General features: G+C 39.2%; 1 protein-coding gene across 4 annotated transcripts; it reads left to right on the top strand.

The window, feature by feature from the left end:
* Nucleotides 1-123: 123 nt before the first annotated feature.
* On the top strand, nt 124-19,960 carry ccdc24 (coiled-coil domain containing 24). Of its 4 annotated transcripts, XM_046051424.1 has the most exons (10): nt 124-175; nt 1,556-1,717; nt 1,929-1,953; nt 7,650-7,834; nt 11,520-11,633; nt 11,736-11,840; nt 13,263-13,317; nt 17,806-17,863; nt 18,300-18,417; nt 18,870-19,960. In XM_046051424.1, the coding sequence occupies exons 2-10, from the start codon at nt 1,635-1,637 to the stop codon at nt 19,861-19,863; spliced, it is 1,737 nt and encodes a 578-aa protein (XP_045907380.1). In that variant the 5' UTR covers nt 124-175; nt 1,556-1,634; the 3' UTR covers nt 19,864-19,960. The 4 variants fall into 4 exon arrangements, with proteins under 4 accessions (XP_045907380.1, XP_045907379.1, XP_045907378.1 ...); XM_046051423.1 differs by lacking the exon at nt 1,929-1,953 and having other exon boundaries at nt 130-175; XM_046051422.1 differs by lacking the exons at nt 124-175; nt 1,929-1,953 and adding an exon at nt 219-335.
* The last annotated feature ends 588 nt before the right edge of the window (nt 19,961-20,548 follow it).

Below are 20,548 nucleotides of genomic sequence, written 5' to 3'. Positions count from 1 at the left end.
TGGCTTAATTTTAATAAATCATAAACGTGAACTCTGTATCAATGGGATAAATATTACATTTCTAGATAAACTTACCGTGACAGTTCGATCGATCTCGCGATATCTCCCCTTAGCAACGGTAATGTTTGCCTTGGATACCACATCCTTGTTAGATACAAACAAGGAACCACTTAAGGTGAGCGTTTGTTTCACTGTAACAACACAGTAAATGCACTTTTATAAACGTTAGCTGTGTTTTAACACAGGCAGTTTTATCGTTTAACCAAATCAGTGTTTGAAATATGCTCTGTGAACACTTCACTTTTGTGAAATGATGGATTTCCGCAGGTGGTCAGGTAACTTAGCAAGCTAACGTTAGCTGGGCTACAATAAGTAGGCTCACTCTATTTCAGACACGTCTGCTTCAACACATGCAAAAACAAGCTTGATTGCTCCCCTTGTATCTGCTGGGAGGGTTTTAAGAGTCAAAACAAGTTTGAATGCATTTTATTTTCATGTATTTTATTTGCGCAAGAGCAAAAAGCAAAACAAAATGACGAGAGGATGGCATACTGCTTGGTAAACAAGAAACAAATATTACTGAAACAGAGGACCAACATTTTTTAAAAAGACACCCAGTTTGCCTGTAACTTTTGGTTTGTCTGATTGCATCAATAAAACTGACCTACACATAGATGGGTACCTTACATAATACTTTGACTGTATGAATGTAAACATAATGAATTTCAGAGAGAGGTATCTGACAAAAACAAAATATGAGACTCATCTCCCAGATGGTTATCATTACAAAGGTTGCAAATCCTCTGGTTTCTATCCAGTCCTTTATAACGTTAGATGACCTTGGGGATTCTAGTATTATTTACCCTGAAATTACAAATAGCCTGTCTATACCTTTGGTTGTCATGCAGCAGATATTTTTCCAGTATGAACACATGTTTAAATTCTACATACGTATCACATGATGTCATACTTCTCAGCTCATTTGCCACTTTTGCATTAAACTGGTGTTTCAGTATGTTTTCGACAGTTAGTTTCAACCAGTTAATGTTGTTTACTTTTGGTTAAGTCCAAAGGTAAGACAAACCACATACAACAGTGTAAAAACAAGTAAAAGTCTGCATTGTTAGTATGGGAGTATTTTTAGCTAAATGTATTTTACGTATCAAAAATTAAAGTACTCATTTTGTTATTGGGTTTATTTTTAATGTTACTAATGCATTAATGTGTGATTTTATTTTACTGTTTTAGCTGGTCAGGGTGGAGCTGTTTTGACTGTTTTGAGTCCCAAATCCAGATTCTCAAATGTGAGGATTCTGTTTTGGACTGTTAATTTAATTAAACAAGCAGTCTAAATACATCACCTTGGGCTGTGGGAAATTATTACAGGCATTTGTTACTAATTATCTAACATTTAATAGAAATTAACTCCAGGGTAATGGGGTACCTCAACCTGTCAAATAGATGTAGTCGAGTAAAAAGTACAGTATAAAGTGAACTGTCATACTGGTGTATATTGTTATTTTTCTGCACTTTCTTTCCATTCCTTCACCCCTAGATTGCCATTCACATGCAGTCTCCTGATGGAAACCAGCTCTGGAGCCCTGGCCAGTCTCTGTGGAACCTGATTGCTGAGCATGTTCACAGGTCAGAGTTGCCAAAGATCCATACAGCACTGGGTCCCTCCCTGGTTGACATGTACACAGAGGTGCACTCAGAGGTAAAAGGGATTTTATGACTGCAATATTTGATTGATAGATAGATAGATAGATAGATAGATAGATACTTTATTTATTCCGAGGGAAATTCAAGAATATATGATATATGTTCTATCAAAATATTTCTGCATACTTTAGCTGGAGTTTCTCTTCCGATTCAGCCAGTAAAGCTTCATCATGTTTTCTGACACTTACTGTTTTATTTGTTCAAAGAATTCAGACACTGGGCCTGTTTCTGGTAAGATCCCACAATAATACAACCACACCATCTACAAGAATTTCCTTTTGAGCTTGGTTTCATTATAATTCAAAAAATTTGCTTAGCTATGCATCCCTGGCCAAACAATTCATCAACTGTGGTGTGAACGTACGTAGGTTATTTGAGCTGCATACACTCATTAATTACAATGCCCAGACTCTAATAAAAGTGAAATGTGGGTTAACTGGCACAACGCTACAGTGAAATCCAAATGTGAGCCAGACAGACATCAATATTTACTCAACTCCAGCTAAACTCTCGGCCCCGAAGCCTGTGCATGGAAACCACTCAGCAATGGCAAAATAACCACACCCCAGAAAGAGTTGCAGGTGAGATAAGAAACAACCCCAGCTTAAGGTGGAGTATTAAAGTGTTAATTTTAATTTTAAGAGAAAAATATTTTGAGAAAACTGACTCCTTAAGTGAGTCACAAATCACGGATAAAGTCAAAGAGGAATTTAGAAATATAATTAAAAGAAACAGGACTTCAGTAATTGCTGTAGCTTGCCTAGTTTGATATGATACTGACATGGAGCCTGTCCTGACGGTGTTACAGTGAATATAGGGCTGCAGCTCATGATTATTTTAACTTTTTTTTCACTTAATTGAGGAATCTTTTCATCTAGAAAATGTAAAGAAATTGTGAAAAAGGCTCATCTCAAGTTCCAAGAGCCCAAAGCCTCATCATTGAATGTCATGTTTTGTACTAACAACAAACCAAAATCTGAACAAATTCATAGTAACATAAAACATAGAAAAGCAGATAAAAACAACTTCAAATACTAAACGATTGCAAAATAATACAATATTAGTGGGTTGATGTTTTTGTCAATTGACTGATTGATTAGTCAACTAATCATTTTAACTGTCAATGAAACCCAAAACATTACGGTGCTTTAAAAAAAGGCTCATTGTTTGACCTTAAAGATAAATGTGAAGAAATACGGCCAAGTCTACTGAGAGAACATTCCTTTCAAGCTGAATTAAATAAAGAGAGGTCTTGTCATGTGAACTGAAGACCAAGTCTGTAGCTGTAGATTTCAAACAGACACAAAGAATTCCTCTTATCAGCACTTTCTGTAGGATATAAACGTCTCTGCATTAGCTTTTTTCTTTCTCATGCAGTATCATTTTCAGCTTTTCTACTCTTGTACCTTCTGCCATCTTCTCCCTTTTTCCTGTCATCGTTCAGTATTGAAATCCCTCCATTAGTAGATGTTATCAGCCTGCAGTGAGCAGACAGGCCCGATCGCTGAAAAACACATGGGCATAGTCTGTCTGGCTGACCACATATTGTTTTTGTGACAGTTAACATGTAAAACATGCATGAATCACTTCACGATTAAATAAGTAAATGTCTTTTTACATTACAAAAACTGGATTTAAGAGCACCATTCAAAGAAGCATTAAGGCTCAAGTCAAACCACAGTGATGTAGAGTAATTCAACTCAGATACAGACACACTGCGATCTACACACACACACACACAAACACATGCACACACACATCTATACGCAGAAAGAGGCCCAGGAAGCTTACTGAGTCAGGGGGTTGGTATAACAGGGTTAAAGAGGCTAATCCTGTTGATAAGACCCTTAGCAACACATATTCTTTGACTTGATTGTCTGTGTAGAGAAAAGAGATGTGTGCGTGTGTGCACATGTGCACTGTGTGTGTGACTTTTTCGAATTTCTCCGCAGCCTGTTGCGGCAGCTGTGGGTAAGTTCAAACTTCAAGCCTAGTTATAATGTAAATTATTCCTACGTTGTGATTTATGCACTGCTAAATTAAAAGCGGCTGCACCACAGGGATGAGTCACAACAACTAAATAGTTACACATGCCCCAGGGTAGGTGGAACTCATAAGATGTCACAGAATTATACTCAGTAACAGTAAATAAGCTATTTCTTCTGCCCCACAGCATAGTTTTTTCATTAACTTCATGTCATTTAGCACCACAGTAATCCAGAATAGACCTGATTTATTGATATGATATTTCCATATCGATCTAGCTCACTGCGATGCCAAGTGGCTCATGCCAAGCAGAAAACTAATGCGCGCTGTACACATGACGATGCAACTCATCTTTGATTGTTGACTGGCCACTTGCCTTAGTTATGACTTTACCATTAACTAGATAAATTCTGCCCCAAGTTATCATGGTGCAACCAATTTTAGTAGCTGATTTAGTTACAAACCAACTAGTAGTTGCAGTCAAACTAGTAGTTACTAAGTTTCTAGTGTTGACTTTACACCCTTAGGAGAAAACTTACACACAGCTGGTGCAACCCAGTCCTGTTATTTTTTCACCTACAGTTCGATGAATGCAGCAGCTGGCCGCGTAAAGCCCTAAGACGGAAAGAACGACTTAGTTAGGCTGAGAGCTTTAAGAAAAACAAAACAAAGCACAGAGCACCTTATTCAGCTCTCAGACTAGTGCATGCAGGTTTCTTCAGTTATAACATTTACTGCAGACTGGATCACTTCCTTTTTTTCTTGTATCTCCATGTCTTTCTCCCTCTGGGTTTTCTCTCCTCTGTCTGTTTCTCTTGCAGCCATGTAATGAATTCCACCCCTTAGTGAGCAGCTGGGAAAAGTAATAGTTGATTCTTCATTCCTCAATACCACCACTCCTCCCATCAAGGTCTTCTTTGTCTTTGGGGGTTAGATCAGAAGGAAAATGCTCCTCTCTTTTCAAATCTCGCTACAAGGCCAATCTCTCTGTACCTCCCTCTACGCTGTCACTTTTTCACTCTAGTCTGAATGGAAACGAGCCCTCCAAGTTAAATGTATTCTAAAACCTCATTTAAATAATTCCCCTTAATAGCTCCTAGTAGGTTTTTTAACTGACAGGTTTCAGCAGCACTCCCTTAAAATAGCTGCTGGATGAGATCAACAGTCTCAGAGCGCAGAGGGAGGGGGGGAAATATCCAGGAACAACTTGTTAGCCAGTGAGCAATGAATCCTGTAACATAAACGCCTCAACACCGAAAGACAGACAGAGGAAGCCAGCATGAATGAAAAGGGTTTTGTGTGTATGTGTGTGCACAACATACTGTGTGAATGCTGGTATGTGAGTGGACGCGAGCACACATCGAAACACATGCAGAGAGCAGAAGTGGTGTGTTTTCGTATACTCCCACGTTTTCCTTTGAAGTGAGGTCTTTGACTGCAACATGACAGAAATGATTGGCAGGCAACAGGTGTGGAGGTGCTAATGGTATCCAGACTTCACTGAAACACATTCACACACAAATTTTCACATCTTCTCTTTTTTTAACCCACATTGATTGTTTTTACCCCTACTGTTTTTCTTTTGTGCTGTCACATTATGGTTAAATAGTGCTGAGTTTTCAGCACAGAAAACAAGCTGCTGAGTGTAAAAGCACACCTAAGGTCCTGGGTGCTCAGCCCTTCTACCGGATCACTGAGGAAGTCACGCATAAAGACTGACCTATTTCACTTTTTTTTCTTTACAAATCCTTGATCTGCAGTGATAATCTTTACAAATACTAAAAAGCTGCCTGGTGCTGCAGCAGGCTGCACTGTTTTTCTTGTGACATGGCCAACCTAAAATTCATCATACTCAGTCTGTGCTACATGTAGAGACGTGTTCTTCAGTTGTAGACATAATATATTGTGAAAGCTTGTTAACATGGTGTGATATAGTCAGGGTTGGGGAGTAACGGATTACATGTAATGGCGTCACGTAATCAGGATACAAAAAAAGTAACTATATTCACTCACAGTACAGAAAAAAATAGACGTGATCAGATTACGGGTACATTTTTTTAAATTGTTGATTACTTATGGGGAATACTTAAAGTGGAAAGTTTTCATGAAACAGAAAATGCCGTGCTATTTGCCTCTATATATGTTTTTTTTTATATACATATACACTCTATGGTATATGTACGTGTTCCTGTAAAAACACAAAGCTGGGGAGGCACATGTCACAGACATTGATTGCCGTTTACAGTCGCCAGTAGCACCAAATGTGTGCTTGAGTAAAGGTGTAACAAACACTCCCTCGGTGCTCTGAGCTCCCAGTACGGGCAGAGTGAGCTAATCTGATCAGTGGTTGCACAGCTAACTGAGCCAATAACAGCAAGCTAGTAAGCTGTTACCTAAATTCAGCAACACGTAAAGCTATCTGTCCATCAGAAAACTCTGTGAATCACAGAGTTGAGGCAGAGCAGCTGGGGGACATCAGAGAGAAAACTAGAATATATTTTATCCATATTTCCAATATTTATCCATCAAATATGATCCAGTTTCACCAAAATAAGTGAAAAAAAATGTGTTTTTGTACAGTAATCAGTGGGGCCCAGTCCCAGAAAAACTATGCTTCAGCAGCATTATATTGAGAAATCTTTTCATTAAGTGCAGAATGCGTCATCAACATGTTAAAATGCTTTCCCAAATGACAAGCTGTAAAATATCATACAAAACACATACTGCTTTAGTGTTCACATAGTGCAAAGCATATCATATAAAAACATTCAAACTTGGATTTTGATTTCATGGGAATTGAAGATTTTCTATATTTATCTAAAAATACACTAAGCAGACAATGCATCACTGATACTTCTTGTCTTCATTTTCCTCTTTGGCATTGAAGTAATCCAAAAGTAACTAAAAGTAATCAGGTTACATTACTTTTATTTTGTGGTACTTGGATTACGTTACTGATTACATTTTTTAACAAATAATTAGTAATTGTACCGTATTACATTTTTGAAGTAATCCTCCCAACTCTGGACATAGTGAAAGCAAGATATTGGTTAACAATGATGTGACCATGTGAATGAGACATACTGTATGTAAAACTTACTGTTTTTGGATTTAGAAATTCACCAAAATGGTATTGTTTGAAAGAAAGTTTCACCCAGATTCTGTGTCTCTGTGTATCCAAGAATTGTATTGCTTCCTGTTCCAAGAAGACAATGTTCAATGTTTACAGCAGTTTACAGTAAACAAGGTCTTCTTGTGCCGAGCACAGCCATGACAGTGTTTTCAATAATAGAAAGAAAAACGGATCGCAGCATAGTCCCTGAAAGCAAACGGGAAACAAAAGCAGTTTAATGCTAGTGTTTTAATTACAAGTTGGTGGTATTCTTACACTTTCACTCAGATTTTTACATGAGCAATATTTTCATCTCATATTTTCACAATTTTTATTAGTTTAAATAGACACAAATTTGTAAAAATGTCTTTAGTCCAGGAAACCTTTACAGTAGTTTTGGCAACAATGCCTCTTAACCCCGTAAGTACAAATAGTGTCGCATTCAGTTTGTGCCACATTAAAGAGGAATCCACACTTACAGTATAATTGGTTTTTCACAGATTACAGTCATATTCTCAGTCACTGAGACTCAAAAGAAATGACATAATCCTCCATTGCCTTCCCTGAGATACTCCAGCTGTTGTCAGAGGTGTCACTGCATGACAGATGTCTGGATCACTGGTTATTGCAAGTAGACTGTCCACTCTGCTTTAAAAGAGTGCTTCACTAAATCATATTGCGTTCATAAGCTGTCAGCTGTGAATATGTCACCTGGACTGACAGAGAAAGTCTGTAAAGCTGTAAATATCCTGTTACTATGATATATTATTGCATGTAGAACTCTCTAACGTGTTGTCTTCACTAACCATAATAATAATAATATTTGCAGGCGGAGATGTGGCACAAGATGTGTCAGGAGAGCCAGCGAGGAAACAATAGCAGCAGGGCAGGGACCCCACTCCCACGTCAGCAGGGGTCCCCTCTAGCTGACCCCCCTGCAGTCAAAGCGATGGTGAGAGCCGAGGTCAAGATGTTACTGCAGACTCTCAGAGAGAGAGCCAGCAGGGGAGGACGGTAAGTGCAAGAGCTCACACACAAAAATCCACTCTACTGTACATTATTAGTGAATTATTGAAACGGATTGCCCTAAACATAATGGGTCTGCATTAATGTTTTATATTTTTATTAATTTACCTGTAAAGTATGAGGGAACTATTGAAGACACTGCACTAGTAATGCCAGTGATAGTAATGTGATTTTGATACAAATATGAAGAAACACAACACAAAGTATGTATTTTTTGTAATTATACTGTCAAATGGGAATATATGAGCACAGTGAAAATAAAATCAAATATTATTTCCATACCCATAATACCTAATTGAAAAAAATATATAGTCTATTGATGAAATATCTATAATATCTATAAATAGATATTCACAAACATTACAACCATTTTCCATGTGTCATAGAAACACACTTCTACACTACAGTTGCCCAACTCTAATATACGTATGCAGGACAATGTGAGGTTAAATTAGTTAACATGGTGAAAAAGTCATTTTGCATACTCACATATATCAGAAAAAAGTATACAAACACTACAATCCACCCCTGATGATTGACAAGGAATGTTGTTTAGTTACAGTGGTAGTCATCTCAGAGGTACACCACGTAGCTTGAGCTGACTGTGTCTATCCCGTTTTACCCCACTCCAGATTACACTCCTTAAAAAATGTTATATTGTCACATGCAATTTGTCAGTCTGTCAACTCTCAGTTATTAGTTATACTTAATGACAATTGACAAGTTAGTACAAAGTCCTTTAAGGAAATTAACTTTTGTCTGAATTAGGATTCAGACATGGATTTGCATGATTAATCTCTCTAATATTCAATAAATGCAATTTCTCTCGATCTAATTTATTAGTGTTTTAGTTTTTGTGTTTTGCTAAACCAAGCGCAACATGCTGGCCTTTTCACAAGCCAAGAGATGGTATGTACAAGAAGGTTAAGACCTTGCTCTCACACTCCCCGCGTCATTTTTCCCCTGACAAAGAGAGCCATAAAATGCTATATTGTGTTCCCATGTCAGTTACAAATGGGATGGAAAGCAGAGGAACAAAGCTTTTTGGCGTAGGGATGTTGCAAACTGGTTTGGGAATTGTGGAACAATGGGACAATGATAGGCGGGAGACTTCCATGCATTCCACACCAAATGCCAACAAACACCAACTTAGATTTTAAAGGCCTGCTAGGTCAACAACGACAACAAAGTGTTTTTACCATAAATGTCCATTTAAATACTCATCTTGTTGTTAGTGAAGTGCTCACAGGGAGATTGCAATGATGCTTGGTACTCTGTATCTGTTTTATGAAGCACAGTCATGTGAGAGTTATAATCTCCTCAAGAAGAGGTAATTAAACTTTCTAACTGTTGTTTAGTTTTTAATTTTTATTTAATCTTATAACTCAGGTCAGAGATGAGCTTGTAGCGATTGTAAATTTACTGACTACTGTCAGTTTAAAGAATGTCATAAAAAGTGTTGCTGCCTACATTCTTACATCACAATTTTACAGCCTAATTTATGTATCAAAATGTGTTTGTGAGGATGTGTAAGTGTGTGTGAGAGTCTGAGTTCGTATGTAACGTGGTAACTATCCCAGCAACTAGCTCGCTGCTGCCAGGAATGTTGCCCCATGTCACCTCTCAGGTTTCTCTGAGGCCTTTTAGGAAAAACACAATATAAGATGGATTGTTGTGCGTTTTTGTGACAAACCGTTTATTTATTGCCTGTCAATGTGTCGACATCCTTTTTATTGTGCTTTATTTGTTTTCTGTGGCCATTGTGTTAAACTAGAAGCTGCAGGCAACTCTTTAGTGGTTTAGGTGTTTTTTTGTGTATGTGTGTGCTTATTTTGTAAATGCCGTTATCACCAGTCCTCTGTTTGGAACCACTCGTCGAACAGATTTGAGCCATGTTGACCTATTCTGTCGAATGAACATTCACATACACATTATTTTTTTCCAAAATGACTAAACCTTTGTGAGGCTGTACTATGACTTTGAGCTACATACTAATGTCATCATGCGTTAACGATGATTTGGTCATAAACCAAAGTATTTTGACCTCATGATGCCGCCAGAAAAAAAGTCAGAAGATCATCAAAGTTATTACAATCCAGCGTGAGGAAAACATTCTAAATTTTGTGACCATCCATGCAATAGTTGTTGAGTGGTGGACCAACATTGCCATCCCTAGAGCCACATTGCTAGTATAGCTAATATCTGTCATCCCCACTGGCAGTGGGCAGTTGCAGCATTGTTGAGTGTTTTTACTTCCACAGAGTAGTCCCCCCAGCAGACTATAAGATGGTTCATGCGATTATTTTGAAGTAATCTTTCAGGGGTTTATTTTAAGTCAGGATGACTGCGAGGCCTGATGTTTAGTCCAATATCCAGAAGGCCACAGGTCGGATATCCACAACAGCACTGTGTCTTATTAAAGTGTCACTGAGCAAGGCACGACCTGAAGCCTCACTTGCTCGCACATCACAAGCCACTCTTGTAAAGTGCTTTGGCTGGGATGTATATGTTTTAGAAAAAGTCCCATTCAGAGGGAGAAACATAGCCCACTTATTGGCTTCGTAGGAACACGACCAGCACAAATCGCCTTTTCTCTTTGAAGTTGGCTTCGGTATACTTGTTGACCTTGATGCATGGTACTGTGTGTGTGTGTGTGTGTGTGTGTGTGTGTGTGTGTGTGTGTGTGTGTGTGTGCGTTTTAAGCCTTTGATCATTAAATTAGGGCAAGTCCCAAGTGTATATCAGCTGAATAGCTTGAACACTCTTCCCTGTAATAACACTTCCACTTAATAATGCTCCACAGCCCTCTGTTTGTCGATTTATTTAAATTTTATGTTCTTTGTTAGCATGGAAATTGAGAAGATATTGCCAATGCATCAAGATAGACACCAGCATCCTTGCCTTTCTCATACTCTCGGGCCGGAAATTATTTTTGTGTGTATGTGTGAAACCTTAATTTACCAGACATGCTAGCCCAGAACACTTTCCTTTTTTGGTAGCAAAGGCCTAACTAACTGATTTGCTTAAATCCACCTCAACAGGAGGGGGGTAAAAACAGCTAAAAATAGCTGTGAACTGAACCATTTGATTGAGGGTGTGTACCTTGTAAAAGTGAAATGATGTATTTTATTGGCCTCCTGTGTGGTCCTGATTCCCTAGGCATCAACCCAGCCACACACACACACACACACACACACACACCCCATTGTCTCAGTGGCTAGAAAAGACTAAATTTTCCACATCTAGAGACTATAAGATTAAGCAGAACTGACCAGGTCATCACCCCGCCTACACCATCTGCTTGATTCTTTTTCTCCCAGGGATCATTCAGAAAATATAATGTCGCTGCTGCTTATCTTTTCATTACTGAGATCTCTCTCTCTTTCTTTTTTTTGTAAGATAACCACTGTAGATATGGTAAAATGAGCCCGGCTCAGATATAGATTTCTATGCACATGCTGCAATGCCTCTATGGAACTGAAAGCATCACAAACAAGAATGTGACTTCTGTTCAGGCAGTAATTCAATCAAACATTATTTGTATTGCCCTTTTCATACAGGTTAGTGCAATTGCAACAAAAGTACAAATACAACCATCATATAAACATAGAAAGATACAGTAAACTAACTTGTATGAAGAGTATTTCTTTGTTTGTGCTTGTTGTTGCTGTAGAGATGATGATGAGCTCTTGTTTTGGTACAAACCTGAGACAGTGGACTACGCCCTAGGCCACCTTGACAGCTGTTACAGAAACTGTACCAACTATAAAGATATTCATAATGGAAGGTAAGTAAAAATGTTTAAACATATCTTTAATATTTTACTAAAAATATAATGTTCTTTTCAAAATGCATAAAATCCCTTTTAATCTTCTTTTCTCTCCTTCAGACCAAGCTCTCACTGTTCTGTCCAGTCCAACGCTGAGGATGAGATTGAGTCAATGAGCGACAAATTGAATGTCGCTGACATTGACCAAGTGGTGGATCGTCTCAAGTAAGATGCATAGAGCAGTGTTTCCCAACCTTTTTGTCTTGTGACTATAGCCCGACCAATACCGGATTTTGGAGGCCAATACTCATATCGATGTTTGGGAGTTAAAAAAATGAAGGATAAACACTTAAAGGTTCAGTGTGTAAGTTTTAGTTTTAGTGGTGAGGGTTGTGAATTGTAACCACGGCTCACGGTGCATTCACCTCCCCCTCGGATGGTCTCATTTCCCGATTTGTGAAGTCATTCTTCCGACTTCAGTGTGTGTTCATGTGGTCTTAAGTCGGAATGTGGAATCAACATGGACGCTACTACAAAAATGTGTTGGATTAGCATTATCAGAGCATAAAAACAGCTCATAGCTCAATACACAGTACAATACAAAAAACATGTCTTGTCAGGACTATCTTAGGTTTGTAATGCTAACTAGCAGAGACACATCATGCATGTTTTGTGTGTGTATTTTTTCTTTGTGGTATAGATTTGTTTCTTGTAAATGACATAATTCATACAGTATGTTCTCTGTAAATCTGTGAGTGAATTCCTCAGAGTCCTCTCCTTTCTCTCAGTTTTTCCCTTGATTTCCCTCAACTCTCCTCTGTGGCGTCTGTTGCTGCCCTGCCTCCTTCACACTCCCACAGGGCAACACTGTCACTGAGGCTACCTCTCTCTCTCCCTCTCTCTCTTTCTCTTGCTCTCTTACTCTGTCTCCAATTTCCTGACTCGATCAGAACAAAAGGCCCCATTGTCAGAAAATGATCCCAGAGCAGGCAGAAGTTTCTTTTTCGTTTGAAAGAAATGAATAAAGTCTACTATGGTTATGTAACCAGAGAAGGGGAAAGTGTGTGTGTGTGTGTGCGTGCGTGCCTGTGTGTTTGATTGGGGGGAGAAAAATAGGACGCTGTATCCTTAGTACCCTCATGAAAACTGAAGAGGAGAAACTCTGAGCAGACACCAAGTATCTATTCTGTTGTCACTGCCTCAGCTGTGTGATTAGGTTTGCTTATTAATCTTCCATTGTGCATTTCCAACATTTTGATAAAGATACAGTGTTATATAGTGTATACTTCTCAAGGATTTAATCGCTGCACAAACCTATAAGATAAAACATTTTTTAAATTTCACATGCTGCTGTTCGAACTGATCATATATACACCGATGTACTAAAATTAGGATATTCAATGCTAAATATGTGGTTTTATTTTACTGTATTTAAGAAAACAAACCACTATTAAAGTAGAATCGGCATTTCTACTAAGGTGTCTCCCTGTGTGTATGTGATGTGATTGTCAAATGCAGTTTCCACTTTGACCTAGATCTAGGTTTTTTGCTCAATAGTTTTTCAGTGAAAAACAACTGATGATAAAGATAAAGGCTACTTTCTTTCTTTCTCCCTATCCATCTGTCTGTCTGTCTCTGTCTCTCCAGGTCTGTCCTTATGGAGGAATGTGAAGCATTGAACAGACTGGTAATGCATTTCAAGGTAAGAAGCACAGGATGGAAAACAGCCAACTACCAAATTAATCTTTAATCTTCTTTGTTTTTCAGCTGCCAGTGCAATAGTGATCCAAATCCTACAATTATTTATGGGAAACCAGGCCAAAACCAAAATATTGATTTGCTGTACTGATGCAGCTATGAAGGGATTTCAACATTCAGAATCTATTCAGTATAGCCTTGTAGGCAGCCTGAGTTATGAATCTATGCTGAACTTGCAAATCTGGGCAGCCTATTCATATTACGGTACTAGTACAACATGATTTTTCTTCAGGAATAATTTTATCTATTTAATCTCTTAAATTCTTTATTTACATAGAGAAAATAAATCCACATTGCACAATATTACATACTTGTTTTAGTGTTCATTGCAGCTGCACCATTACATCAAACATAAATCAATGTTACCCCCAAATCTGGCCGCACTTATTTGTTTATTTATGTTTACATGTTCTATGTTTTATTACATTTTCAGGATTTGAACAAAATGTCCCCAGACAACACGAGTTCCAGTTGTTTGATACAATTTGTACAATGATTTGTTTTTACATGACTATAAAATTGTTAAATTATGTATTCTACACAATGCTGATTATTTTCATTAAAATCACATTACAAAACATTACTGACTTCCTCAACCAGGGGTTTTCCCCCTAAACAAAACTTCTGAATCCCTCAGGTAGACCGGCCAACTCTCTACTGGCACTGAAAGCCTGCCACAGTTTCCATTTACACACACACACACACACACACACACACACACACACACACACACACACACGCACACACACACACAGGAAATGGCCAGGGCTCAGTCTAAGCTTGTTTTTTCCCCCATCTGTCTAGCCAAGAGCTTTGCAGGGCTGCTGAGGAAGATCGATCTCTTTCCAATCACTCAAATGACTTAAAAAATATATACAGACACACACACACACACACACACACACACACACACACATACACACATACACACATACACATTAACAAAGAAACCTACAGTCTAGCTACACTGTCATGCTTGTCTGGCAATATGAGAGGCCAGATGTGGGACTTTTCTACAGACCAGATGTGGAAGTTATCTCTCTGTAGCTTCTATGTGCACGTCTGCCTGGAAATGTTAGATTGGCAGTTTGTCTGGAAACGGGACAAGTTGATAAAAGGGAAAACTGTGTGTAAAGGAAAAAACGGCCTTAAAGTCTGTGTGTTTCAAATGTCTGTTAAGAGCCAAAAGTGAATATGGTGTGAGGCCATAGAGTATCATTTTGCCTGTTGCATGAAGACCTACTTATTCATATGTTGTTCTTGTAAGTAAAAAGAAAAATAGTAGTAGGGATATGAAGACCCCATTGCAAAGATAAACCAAACAGCACAGGTACTGTCTGGAAAACCTCAGGAGGCATTTTCACTATAGGAAAAAAAACAAGTAAAACTGGGTGTAGGAGAGGGAGGAGGGGACATTATTAGAGTAAAGTTTCCTAACCCAAGGTTGTGTTGTTCCACTCTTAAAGACCTGAGGGTGTGAAGCTAATTGTAGGGAGACTTTTCTTGGTGGTCACGAGGCTTTTACTGTAGAGGCAGTTAATGTCTTTCTCAAAAGGATCCTGCGGTAAAGCAGATATGTGGCACTTTCCCTGTATAGACATTGTCTTCTCAAGCCAAGGGCTGCTGTCTGGTGCACGAGCAGGTGCGATGAAGCCACAGCTCAGGAGGCGCTGTGCTGCAATGGTGGATCATGTTGATGCTGCGCAGCGCAAGGCATCACTGCATCATAGGCTGTGATAACTCATCAGTCCTCGGAAGGGAGGACACTGTAATCAGCCCAGGACCTTTTGTGTGATTTGTAGCTTGTCATAAATCTTTAGAACATCTAAATGTACAAATATGTTAATGATGCAGGAATATACTATAGCGGAGGCTTAATAGAAGAGGTAGTGAAATCTGTAGCCATGGTTTGCAGTTCTCACTTTTTTCTCACAACTGAACAAAGCTTCAATGAGACATATACACTAGTTTAACTGTATATGCTGAAAAATATATTTACAGTAGTCTTTCAGTCAGTCACTAATCCACTTCTTCAAATTACCATCTTTCTTCTTCTTCTTCTTGTACATTATTTTGAGTATAGATAGTGTTAAGTGTCCTGCTTGAGGAGTGTCATGACTTTCCCATCACCATCATTTTTGCCGCAGCTGAGATTGCTATTGATTTAGTGTTATTCCATGCAGTTAAATTATGTCCTCTCTTTTTTTAATGGAGCCAAATCAGGCATATAGAGGGTTAGGTTGCCTTGTAGCAGACAGTCATAAATTGGTCCTAAACACAACTGTAATTAATCACCCATTTTCTCTTAGCAGGAGGGAGGCTCAGCAGCAGCCCAAGGTTAACTTCCACACACAGTCTCAGTTGTTCAAAGTATGTGTTGAATGACGGTGTATTGATTGTAGTATCCTATCAACCTCAAGCTGTGGAAAATATGGGGGGAATTCCTTCTCAAATATCCTGATCTCTAAAGTATAGGCTGCATTGTATCTGCAGCTTTACACATTAGTTCACTGTCAGGGGGCGACTGTGGCTCAGGAGGTAGAGCAGGTCGACCACTAATCCTCCAGTCTGCGTCTTGAAGTGGGCGAGATACTGAACCCTAAATTGCCGTTGGTGTGTGAGTGTGTGTAAATGATTAGTTTCTGATGAGAAGTTGGCACCTTGCATGGTATCTTCTGCCATCGCTGTATCAATGTGCTTCGACATACATTGCTTTGAGTGGTCAGAAGACAGCATGTTGACCTTCCTCCCAAGTTAAGGTCATTTTGACTAACTTGTCCGTCACTGCTCTCCACAAGGCGTTTTATTATTTTTTTTAATTTCAGTGTTGATGTTCTTGCTTTTGGTTGTTCAGTGTAATTCCAGGGTTGTGATCGTGTTTGTCCAGAAGACTCTGCTCTGCTGACGAGTGTTATCTAATGTGTTGGGATGTATGTTCTGTAACTGAATGTGTGATGTCTTTCTGCCAATATCCCGATGCAATTCAGGGACTGGTTTACGTGAATATATCAAATATTTTGTCAAAATGGGTTGGTGCTCTATGTAAGTTTGTTAAAGTTGCTTTCAATAATAGTGCGGAGGATTTGGGTTTAGACCTTCAGTGCTTCCTGCGTGCTTTCATAGCCACTTCATTCTCAGCTGTAGACACTGTCTGTTAAGCACAGGTGGTAGGTTTTTATTACATTTTTTAAATTCATTTAGCTGACGTTTTATCCAAAGCGACTCACAATTGCTATATATGTCAGAAGTCGCACGCCTCTGGAGCAACTACGGGTTAAGTGTCTTGCTCAGGGACACATTGGTGTGTCACAGTGGATTCGAACCCCGGTCTCTCACACCAAAGGCATGTGTCTTACCCACTGCGACACCACCACCCCGGTTTCATCCCAGGTGATAATATTATCAGTCAGTGTAGGAGCATGAAAATATTTCTCGTACTGTGATGTTGGTGAGGAATTTGTCACTGGTCAAAATTATAACTTTTTCACCATTAAACTAGCATCAATAGTCAGAGCATGACCTGCATGGTTCTGGAGTTGGAGATTCTGTGTATGTTGTCTGTTCAGAGGTGGATTTAGGTCCTAGAGATTTGTGTATAAGAATAATGACAGTAACATGCAAAAGCTTTCCTAAAATATCTGCATGTCAGCGCATGATAATGGGTTCAACCCCCACATGGACCACAAAGCCTATTTTCAGAGTGCATGTGTGTGCGTGTGTGTGCGTGTGTGTGCGTGCGTGTGCGCTTTCAAGTTGTTTTGGATTTTAAAGCACTTCACTTTCAGAGACGCGACACACATACTCCTTCTGCGGCTCTGGGAGGATTGGGTTTGAATCCCACTGGGAAAATAGACCAAAAATATATGTTTTAACTGTCACTCTCCTGGCCTGTGGGTGTGTTTGTGTGTGTGTGTGTGTGTGTGTGTGTCTTTGTGTCTTTGTGTAATGGACTATATAGTCTGTGGTTGCTACAAAGACTCTATTAGTGTTTCTGCTGTTGTAAAGTGAGGAGAGGAGGCTGCCAGTCACTCATAACAAACACATGAAGACACGTTTCAGTCAGGTCTTTGGTCTTTTGCAAGCTGTAGACACACACACACACACACACACACAGCATTATGGTTTTCATTTGCTCTGTATATTTGAGGCCAAATTATGATGGAACACTGCTGCTCAAACGTTTAGTGGTCACAGACACACATTCCTTTCCTCTTTCTCCAGCTGTTATTTTTATCCATTTTCCTTGTACCTTTGCTATTTCCAAAGGCTCATGCTTTCATGAAAATGCATTTCCCTCTTATTTTTTCCACTTCCACCCCTGTAACTAGGCTGAATATTTCCATGTTGTTGCCTTAGTATTGTGTAAACAGTACTTAGATGTACACTCAAACTGCTCAGTCACTTTCTGTTCTGTGTTTTGTGTTCCTCACAGGGAAATATCAAACAAAAGTGTCAGAGACAATTTGAGAAATCCGAACCCTCGCTTGCAGGTGAGTCCCTTAATACCAACAGTTTGGTGTTTGCCGCCATCTGGTGGCACATTATTGTTTAACACATGGTGTGTGAGGAGAGGTCTCCTCTCTATCTCTTTTAGTGTCCCATTTAATCTTTAGCTCAGAGAATACATTTACAGATGAAATGGGACTGATGATAACTTCACCCACCCTCCGTTAGCTGGTAAAACCCATTCTGAAAATGAATTGAGGACTCTAGCCAAATTTATCTACTCTGGGCCAAATGACAGTGAAACTAATTTGAATACATTAGAGAGCAGTAAAACAGCAATGCACTGAGTGGTTGTTATCTTTTGATGGTTTTCTGTTCTCAAGTATCTAACAGTGTGTTTCAATCATACTTCAGAGTGATGGTTTTAGTTTTGTTTTTTGTTCCCCCAATTTTAATACTGTTGTGTTTGTATATGTGCAGAGTTGAGAGAGCTTAGAGGAGCTGTACAAATGGACTTGGAACTATACCCCTCTTCGTTTGCTGCTTCACCGCCAGCTTCTTCCCCTCTCCCTCTGAAGTGGCTGAAAAACAAGTTCAGGTACCTATGTTTTATTGTTACGACCACCAGAAAGAACAAACAGAGTCAAAGAGTAGCAGAAAAAACTATTATTTGATTTGATTTTAAATAAACATGACCCCATAATGAATACTAATAAAATTAAAAGGGAATGACGAGACTTTAAAGAATGGAAAGAATGGCCAACCACAAAAACTGTGTCAGAGTGCACATAACACACATTAGAATTAGAAGAAATGCACATTATGAGGAGTAAGTGGGGTGCATAACACTCACACTGTGCAGTTGATACCTACAGTAGCGGCTTCACAATCACTGACGATTTGTGCCTTCTCATTCCATTCATGCTTTCTCACTGTACACACAATGTTTCTATTGATTTACAAAACTATTTTTACTCTATTTTTATTTCATGATCTTCATGCAAGAAAATGTTCCTCGATCTGATTCCCTTTCTGATACCTTTCCCCCAGACTGTCAGCAGGACAAAGGGTTTCTGATGAGACTCCGCAAGTTTTAAGCACTACATCAGTCCTACGACCACATCCACCTCCTCCTCTGTGGCATACTAAACCCAGGCCACCACTCGGCGCTCCTCCCAGCAAGACCGCTTCATCAGCTAAACTAATTAACAGTTCTCCACTGCCTAGCACTTGTGGACAGCACAGAAGAACAACATCCTCCTCTGGACCTAGAAAAACACAAATGCCTACCGCCTCACTTCCAGGGCCCGGCAGTGACCAGATAATAGTTGAAACCACACACTGCTGCAGTCTTTCTCCAGAGCAAGATAGTGCATGTCTCCGCTGCATGACCCCGACTTCTAATACTGCTTTTCAAGCAAAAACTCCAAGAAATTCACCCCTCTATGAAACCCATCTATCATCCATTCGCAGCCCGAGCAGAAAGTGTGATTTGTCACCAAAGAGGGAGAGAAAAGGCTGCTCTGCCTGGAAGTCAAGAAACGTCAATAGTATCCCTTCACCTGCTCTCAGCTCTCACTGTGATGCAGGCAGTTACAGCAACAATAATACTGACCATTCTGGGTCAACGACAGTGAAATCAAACACACAGAATAGTACCTGTGGAGGTAGTTTAGTGTCAACAACAGTGCAGACAGATAGCGACAGAAGGAAGAGTACTGAGAGTTACTGTGTTGGCAGTGGGGAAAGCAACATTGGAATTGATATTAATAAATCTTGGGAAGGATGTCGCCCAACAGCAAAGCCTAGTAGCCACTGTTTGACAGACCGCCTCTCACATCATCCAGAAAGCAGAGATATACAGGGGCAGGCCAAGTGCACCCATCCAGCGTCCATACGGATAAATGGGCAATTCTTTACTTTCCCCAAAAGACCACCTGAGGGCACCACGAGTCAGCCAAAAAGTGCCAAAGAGGCCCAGCCGGAGCTGGGCGTTTATAAACAACTTTTACCAGCTCCTCCTGCAAAAAGGGTTTTGACTTGAAGTCAGCCAATAATTTCACTGCTGTGTCTGGTTCCTCACAGGGTTTTCCCCCCCATAAAGCATGAATTAAAATAAAATTGAGTTCTTGTGCTTGTAATTTTGCAATATCTTAATATTTGACTGAAAAGTAAAGTAAATGTTTTAAAGTTACATATAGTCACCAGATTTTTATGTACTAATAAAAGCCATGAAGGTGTTTGTCCATCTAACCTAACAGGTTCACAAAACAGAAACATCAGGGAGATATCAATCATGCACAGTCTGTATACACCTACTACCCACATACTTTATTTTCCTAGCCTTCTTTGTTTGTTTAATGTCTGAGGTTCTATGATAAATGTTTTCTGATTTGAAAGCAACCAACAAACAGAAAAATATACCAGAAGGAGCAGCGCTTAGGTTGTTTTAATATTACACTGGCTATATTAAAGCTATACAAAACACTACTGGATCTTCTCTAATACACAGATATTTGTGTTGTGTTTAAAACACAAATGAGGGCCCAACTTGTCCTGAAAATAACTACATTTTTCCAGCAAAGACATGTAGTGACTCTGTCCTAATCCTGTTAATTCAATTCAATTCAAATTAGCTTTATTGGCATGAATATGTAATAACAATATTACCAAAGCATCATACATACAACATAAGAACAATCAGCCCCATACATTATAATAAATAAAAC

Source organism: Micropterus dolomieu, linkage group LG06 (assembly GCF_021292245.1).
Source record: "Micropterus dolomieu isolate WLL.071019.BEF.003 ecotype Adirondacks linkage group LG06, ASM2129224v1, whole genome shotgun sequence".
Taxonomy (NCBI): domain Eukaryota; kingdom Metazoa; phylum Chordata; class Actinopteri; order Centrarchiformes; family Centrarchidae; genus Micropterus; species Micropterus dolomieu.
This window is presented reverse-complemented; position numbering and strand designations above follow the sequence as displayed.

Excerpts from the sequence above, each read along its gene's own strand:
- ccdc24 (XM_046051423.1), top strand. The coding sequence starts at position 1,568 with ATGCAGTCTCCTGATGGAAACCAGCTCTGGAGCCCTGGCCAGTCTCTG. Across the intron at positions 7,835-11,519 it reads AGAGCCAGCAGGGGAGGACG|AGATGATGATGAGCTCTTGT; the intron begins GTAAGTGCAAGA and ends TTGTTGCTGTAG. Across the intron at positions 11,841-13,262 it reads CAAGTGGTGGATCGTCTCAA|GTCTGTCCTTATGGAGGAAT; the intron begins GTAAGATGCATA and ends CTGTCTCTCCAG.